This window comes from Fragaria vesca, linkage group LG1 (genome assembly GCF_000184155.1).
Source record: "Fragaria vesca subsp. vesca linkage group LG1, FraVesHawaii_1.0, whole genome shotgun sequence".
Taxonomy (NCBI): Eukaryota; Viridiplantae; Streptophyta; class Magnoliopsida; order Rosales; family Rosaceae; genus Fragaria; species Fragaria vesca.
In genome coordinates, this window is record NC_020491.1 from 12,335,521 (window position 1) to 12,343,654 (window position 8,134).

An 8,134-nucleotide genomic window follows, 5' to 3' on the forward strand; every position below is an offset into this window, starting at 1 on the left:
AAGTATCCCCAGACATGTCTAGCAACACAATACCTAGTGAAGGTGCGCGTATCAGATGACTTACCCAGCTTAGGGTTCTTGTTTTTGCTACCAATAGGGCAACACAGCTTCCTTTTGTAAGTCACTGGTTCTCCAAGCTTCTCACCTTCAATGAGTCTCAAAGATTCGGGCTATAAGGTCAAAAGCTTACCTCCCAGGATGGTGTTAAACTTTTTGGGGGAAGGTGTCACTCCCTTATCTCGGGGTACGCTTTTTGGAAGGAGTAGTCACCTCCTCGCTTTGTTGCTAGAGTTCTTCACCACTCTTCACCAATTGCATGTCAGAATTAGGGCTAGAGACGTCCTCAATAGAAAGAGACTCCAGGTTGGGTTCTAGCCTTGGTGAACTCTCTTCAAACTCTAGATTGGAGCTCAGGCTCCGCTCCTTTAGAATCACAGGTTTCTTCTTTTTTTTCATCGTAGGAACAGATAGAGCCAAGGTAAAGCCGGTTCACTTGAAGTATGGGCTGTGAATGCAAACTTACTATTAAAGTTCCGAGAAGAAGGACCCGTAAACCCTAAAACCTTGGCCTCCATCTTGTTGGCAAGCAGAGTAACCAATCCACACAAAGAGCAACGTCCTTTCATAATGCTCATATTGGAATGTCAACAGAGGTTCAACTCCGATCCATCTTCAAGAAAGACGTTCCTGTCCAACTCAACCAGTTTAGAGATATCATGAGAAAACAAAATTCTAACATTCTCTTTCTTGTATTTTGTCTTGTCATAATCAACAAAACCTCCTAAAAGGTTACTGATCAGGGTTAAGTTAAGAGGAACTTCATATCGAGGTGGGATTTTAAGAACCTTAACCCACATCAGGATGTGTTTGATCGGGACTTGATTGACGGGACAAACCCCATCATAGATCTCTAGTAGGGCTGTCAATTTTGACACGACCAGACAACTCGACTCGAAACCCGCACAAAATAAAGAGGGTAGAACCCGCACGAATAAAAAGTGGGTGAATGGCGGGTCAACCCATCATATCCCATTTAATAAATGGGTCAACCACGAGTCAACCCGCCAACACAAAATGAACCCACATAACACGTTTATTAGATGGGTCGGGTTATATAATATATATCTTACGTACACGACCCGTTTAAAAAGTAATATTACATGTGTATAAGGGTCCAATACGTTTTCACTTTAGCCTAGGGTTACCGAAACACTCTAAATTCTCTTGTTTTAGTCTTGTATCAATACACAAACTGTAAAGTTCACAGCTCATTAGCTCTCTCTGTTTGCGGCTCATTAGCTCTTTGCAAATGTATTTTGGTCACGTCAATGACAATTTTATATATGAGAATTATTTGACTGATTCTAGTTTTGCTTGATCAACTCTTGTCTTTTATGCTGAATAAAGTGAAGAAGACTTGGAAGTTAAGATTTGAGGCTTTTACATTCCAAGTTAAACTTCAAATTTAATTATGGATTATGTCTTTCAATTTTAGATTGGGAGTGTTTGACTTTATATTGGAAATTTAGATTTGATTATTTATGAGTTATAAAATTATGCTTTTGTGGAGTTTTTAATAAATATAATCAAGTGATGTTGTTTTTTTTTTATTAAATAGGTCACAGTTGTCATTGGTCATTTTGTCGAACACGACATAGCCTATTTATTAAATGGGTTAAACGGGTAACCCGTTTAAGAAACAGGTTGGGTTTGGGTTTAGATTTTTGACATGATTATTAAATGGGTTGGGTTTGAGTTTGTATCTTGTGACACGTGAAATTCCTTAACCCGACACGACACGACCTATTGACAGCCCTAATCTCCAAGGCTAGTGGTGCACGATCAAATCACCATACTCCACCCTAAAGAACCTTATTTCGGTCTCGGACAGTTTCAAAAGAGAAGAGATAGAGGTTTTCCCCTCTCTCTTGAATCTGAGAATCGGCCGCTCAACCATCCAAGTGCGTAGGAAATACGACTTGAAGGTGGCAGAGTCCATTGGGCGGCGAGTGAGAGGCTTGCCAAGAAGGAAGGCATGAGAGGACTTTTGAACAGGTCCGCCTCCAATCTTCCCTAAGTCAGGGGCTTTGCCTCGGTCTGCCAAGGCTAGTGAGGCAGCAAGACTTGCAATCACATCGTCAATGGATGCCATGAGAGTGGAGTAGTGATGAAACAGGGTGAGAATAGGGGATCGAAGTTGGAGTTACGACAGAAACGCGCTGGTTTAAGGAGAGCTCGCTAGGGTTTGCAGAGACGCACTAGTTTCGACACTATATATATATATTATTATTTTTTTTTTCTCAAACTCTTGGTAAGGATGCAATTATCTCTATTGGGAGTTAAACCTAGGTTTCTCTATAATCATTGTTGGAGGTATTTGGTTTTAGCATACCATAATTACGTGTTCAACGTCTAGAGTCAAATAGACAACTATCTGCGAGGCTGGATGCTTTCATAACACGAACTACTCTGAGTTTTATCGTTGTAATCTCGTATTATTATTTGTCCATGAATCTAGTCTATATTACATACATGAACTCTGTTATCTCAAAGAAAATCACTGAAAAACTAGTCCACGATCAATAGAAAACCAATATACTTGCTCTACCAACCTCTTCTAACACTTCATGGAACCAAAGGGTGTCCAACTTCCTTTACATCGTGAGCCTATGAGTAAAAAGTAAAAAATAAAAATTAGGAAAAGGAAAAGTCTAAGTTACTGTTTTGCCCTTCGTGTACAAAGAGTTTTGTTTGATAGATCTCGGCATGGTTTGGGTTTGAGAATCATAACAGAGAGAGAGAGAGTGAGAAAATGGAAGCATTAACGGCGTCGAATCAAGGCGAGTTCGATTACTTGTTCAAGCTCTTGATGATCGGCGACTCCGGCGTCGGCAAAAGCAGTCTTCTCCTCAGCTTCACTTCCGATTCCTTCGAAGACCTCTCTCCTACCATCGGTTCGCTTTTCCGATTCACCTTTTTCCTCAAATTTCCTTCGGTTTTTTTTTTTTTTTTTTTGGAAAATTGTGTAATTTAGTCTTTCGTTTTCTGGCTCGATGATTCTCTCAGGTGTTGATTTTAAGGTCAAGTATGTTAACGTCGGCGACAAGAAGCTCAAGCTTGCAATTTGGGATACAGGTAATCAATCCGGAATTTTTTTACTGTTTGGTGTTAAAAATGTGTGGGAGTTTTCTAGATGCGGTGCTCGTTCTTGTGTGAATAGATTGTTTTGGAAAATTACTATAGGTTAAATTTCAGATTTTAACCAATGCTGGAAGATTTACATAAGAAAAACCATTGAGATAGACATGTGATGTTATTAGAAACTTAGAAGTTGTTAATCATCACTTAGTTTGCCCCTTTATTGCGAATCACGGCTCATTTCGTGCTTTTACGTAATGAAGAGAACAAAGAGCCAATAAGAATTTCACTTTAAAAAGCTGATCAGGCTGCTGTTGTACTGAAGGTAATTTTCTTGTGTGCATTCACTGAATGCTTCGATCGAGCTTGCACTCAAAAAGTTGATCAGGCTGTCACAACTTTGTTGCTCCGATTTACTATAACGAAACTAGGTTTCATCTTTGCCTCAATCCCTGTGGTTAAAGCAATTGGTTCTTCTTGATACATCGATTTTAATTGAAGAACATCTAAAATTTCATCCCAGTGGGGGTTGGATCGTACGACTTAGCACTACTTCTGGTCAATGATCTCAATGGTGAAGATTAAGCATTGAGTGTGCACTGAATTTAAGTGAGAAAAACTTCTGCAATTCATGCTAAAGATTAGCCCCTAATTATCCTTGCATATATCTCTTTCTTGGATTTTAGCCTGTATGCTCGTTGACATAGATTCTTGCTTCAGATGTAGATTGGCTATTCGTGTTGTAAAATGTTCTGTCATTAATTAGCTCTCCATGACCTTGTTCATTGTCAAAAGAAAGGCTTGGAATCTGCCATTTCTAACAGCTTTTTTTATTGATTCAGCTGGTCAAGAGAGATTTAGAACCTTGACGAGTTCATATTACAGAGGGGCACAAGGGATAATTATGGGTAAGTGCTATCTACACCTGTATTAAACTTACGAACTCAAAATTGTAGATAGTATAACATAACCTGTGCATTAATAGCAGAATGCCACTTATGTTGATCTTGTTCTTTAGTTATCTTTATAAACGATTATTTATTTTCTTAGAAAGGAAAAAACTTAAAACATAACATGTTACTTGTAAATTGTGCTCTGGAGGGAAGACATAACATGTCTTGTTGATTCTTTTGGTGTTTCCACTAATGGATTGCCTTACTTTATTTAAGTGCAAGTTGCATCTTTTCCATTTTTACTTGTGAGAGATAACTATGTCTCGCATCATCATAGTAGAGTTGGTAATTTTCAGGCCTCTGAATGAGGGATTCATTCTATTAGATATTCATCTGTTTTTTATCTTAATATATGTATATTTTTAAATTGGAACAGTTTATGATGTAACAAGGCGAGAAACTTTTACAAACCTTTGCGATATATGGGCTAAGGAAATAGAACTCTATTCAACAAATCAAGACTGCATCAAGATGCTTGTGGGAAACAAAGTTGATAAGGTATTTTAAATTTCCAGTTTAATATTCTCTCTTTCTCTGGCCATCTTGATTACGAGAAGTACTCTTCTCAGATTTGTAGCAGCTTTCTAGTTGTAAATAGTGTCATGATAGGTCCTGCGTTTCGTTCTCGTGGTAACCAGATTACCAAAGAAAATACTGTCATCCTCCAGTGGATTAGCTCCAACAACTGTAATAGCTCGAAACCTGAACAAAAATAATATTGTAGTCCCTTTGATATTCTCTGCATGTTTTTGCTTTCTTGGGGACCTTGTAATTGTTGGTCGTCTCAATGCAGTCCCTTTTAGATAAACACATATTGTTAGAATTATATGGGAAATTTGGGAAGTTGTGCTCTCTGGAGCAATTCCGAAATCCCAAGTTCAGTTTTGAAGTTTGGTTGTCTTGTGGCTGCTTTGAGGATTCAGAAATAGTGAACACGCTGGAAGTCAGATAGGTGTGAGGGCATGGGAGAGATGAGAGAGGGATAGAGAAACAGAAAGGGAGAGAGAGAGAGAAAATGGGGGTGTGAGGGGAACTAGAGAAGGAGTAGAGAGTCTGAAGCTTAAGCCTAGTGTCTTTAGGGTGGAGTCCAAAAGTTTCTGCATTGAGATTGCTATGAAGTCTTGTGGAGAAAGCATCATCATCATTGAAAGAAGCAGATCAAAATGCTTTCAGATTGGAACCGGTTTGGGTTGTGCGGTATGGCTTACAGGTCAGCTAAGAAAGGCAAGTACTGCTGGGTAACAGAATTTCTATCTGGCTTTCAGAGGCAACAATGGACCCGTTATGAAACTTTCTTGGTGTAACAGATATGAAGTTGTCCAATCCATCATTTTACCGAAAGGGGAAAGAAAGGAAGGATGGATTCAGATGGAGGAAACTTTAAACACTTTCTTGTATGGGAAAAGAAAGGAGGAAGTGAAGCAAGTCACCGAGGATACGAGGAACCAAAAGCCAGAGGGAGAGGTTTCCAGGAGCTCAACGGGAAAACAATGGTAGCTTCATGAAACAAGGAGGAATTGAGACGCAGAAATTGGTAAGATACCAACAAGTCCTGGGCTTGTACAGTGGTTTTGTGAAAGGCAGGCTGTTTTTTAGTCTTGGAAGAACATTGAAAGAGGTTTGTCAAGTTGGCTGGGCAGAGAGGTGAGCTTTATCCTTATCAAAACAACAGAGCTTTCTTCGTCTGTGAAACTGTGAGGAGGCAGAACAGATTTTTAAGTCATGGAAATGTCCCATCACTGGGGCAACCAGAGGTCCTTCTTTTTGACTGGGCACAAGGTTGACAAACAACCTGAAGAAGGGTAGTGAGCTATGGAGGATGGATAGCAGTGAAGGGGCTCCAACTTAATTGGTGGTAGCAGGAACATTTTAAGCAGATCTGTGATACTTGTGATGGCTTGCTTGAAGGTTTCACACATCTGTTGAAGCTCGAATCAGAATCAGAGTCAGAGTCGTTTGGGGTTGTGGGGTGCTTGCTGTAGTGTGGGTGGTGTGTGGATGGAAAGAAATAAAAGACTGTTTGAAACCTTTGGCAGGGTGGAGAGGGAAGACTTGTGGGAGAGAGTTAAGTTCGGGGCAATCCTTGTGGGGTTCTACTTCTAAGGATTTTAGGGATTCTAATCCTTCTTCCATTATTCTTAACTGGCAAGCAGTTGTAGTATAAGCCCCCCAAAGCCTAAGCTTTGAGTTAGCATTAATAGATGGGCTGCTAAGCCTCTATCCCTTGCTGCCCTCTTTAGCTATCTAAAGCAGACGCCTTATCCACATCCTTGTACATTTGTTTCAATAAAAAGCTGTTTCTTTTCAAAAAAATGGACAAAAAAAAAAAAACAAAGAAACAGTCAACACGCTAAAAACCCATTGGATTTCAAGGACTAGCATTTATGGTATATTCCTTGGTGGCAGAGATAGTCGGTCTTTAGTGTTTGTGTCTGCTGCTGACTAAGAGTATTTGGTGTAGCTATCTGCTTCTTACTGTTGTTGTTGACCACTTCTCCACTATTATCGTATTGTTCACTGTGATCAATGGAATCATTTTTCCAGAAACAAAAAATGAAAAGAAAAAAATTGAAAGAGTTAAAAACTCTTACTTCTTCACTGAGAAGTGAAAAGAAGTGGAATTAAGAGAGAGAATGTGGGTTTGGTCAGGCATATAGCCGCTAAGGGAGCACTTAGGGCAGAAGCATTATTAGTGTCTTATTATTTTTAACCTTAGGTATCAAGGTTGAAGTCATTGGATCTAATCCAATGGTGGGAATTCTTTGGTTGCTTGGTGACCAGGGAAACAGAACACTTGTAGCATGTGCTTTATTATTTCTGCAAATCTGGACAACAAATGATATTCTAGAGTGGGTGATCCGCATCCGCTCGTAATTTGGTATGGATTTAATTTTACATGAACAATGAGGATTTTTTCCTTCCAATCTTTAGTTTGTATTTTATCCCTCCGCTCAGTAGCCAGTTGGATTTTTTTTCTTCCAATCTTTAGTTTGTATTTTATCCTTCCACTCATTAGCCAGTTGGCATGCATGTCTGCTGAACATTGTAACATAGGAGTTCAAATTTTATGAGGTTATTATTTGTGTTAAGCACGAACGTCTAGATGATTACTGTCTATATTATTGAGCTTTTCGTACTCAAGGATGATCCTTACTTTTCAGGAGAGTGACAGGGTTGTAACCAAAAAAGAGGGTGTGAATTTTGCTAGGGAATCTGGATGTCTCTTTATTGAATGCAGTGCTAAAACTCGAGTGAATGTCCAACAGTGCTTTGAAGAGCTTGTTTTAAAGGTATGAGAACCTCATAACTATTGCAATCTCATTGGTTCATTTGGCTGTGTCTGCACTAATCTGTATGTAACTTGGGTATTGAAAGCAAGTATTGGGACATGAAAAATAGATAAATAAGGTATACCTGTTTGCAAAAGAGAAGTATCAATGAAAGCATTATAATCGGTTAGGCGGCCATCTGTTGCCTGATATTCTATATTGCTAACTGAAACTTGATGGCATGATAATTGTATGCAGATTCTGGATACTCCTAGTCTGTTAGCCGAGGGTTCTAAAGGGGTGAAAAAGAACATATTTAAGGAGAAACCGCTGGCCAGTGCAGCCACAAGCAGCTGTTGCTGAAGCTGAAAAGTCTATCAATCTTTTGGCATTTCAGATGTCTCTAACTAATAGTAACGGTTCTTTTGAAATCTCAATGAATTATTGCCATTGTATTTTTTTTAAAGGACTGAAAATTACTTGTAAAATATAAGTCATGTGATTTCTGCCTTTTTATTGAGTTTTCTTTTAGACTCCTCTGTGACTTCTGTTGTGTACAAACATAATTACATTTAATTGTCAAGCCTGGAAGAATTACTGATGTAGTAGAACACGTTCAAGCTGATTTATTTGTGCATTGTACAGAATATGATTTTCAAGTACTTGATGCTTTCCCGAAGCTTGATATTGACAATGTATCTTCTGTTCATCATGAGTTTGGGAGAAACTTGTCTTGCGTTTTCATTTCCACCATCAGTTTCAGTGAAACTTTAG

The 8,134-nt window shown here is 39.0% G+C and overlaps 1 protein-coding gene across 1 annotated transcript; it reads left to right on the plus strand.

Moving 5' to 3' along the window:
- Positions 1–2,769: 2,769 nt before the first annotated feature.
- LOC101297085 (ras-related protein RABC1-like) lies at positions 2,770–8,134 on the plus strand. Its single transcript, XM_004288073.1, has 6 exons — positions 2,770–2,954; positions 3,067–3,135; positions 3,981–4,046; positions 4,468–4,589; positions 7,253–7,381; positions 7,619–8,134. The coding sequence occupies exons 1-6, from the start codon at positions 2,813–2,815 to the stop codon at positions 7,721–7,723; spliced, it is 633 nt and encodes a 210-aa protein (XP_004288121.1). The 5' UTR covers positions 2,770–2,812; the 3' UTR covers positions 7,724–8,134.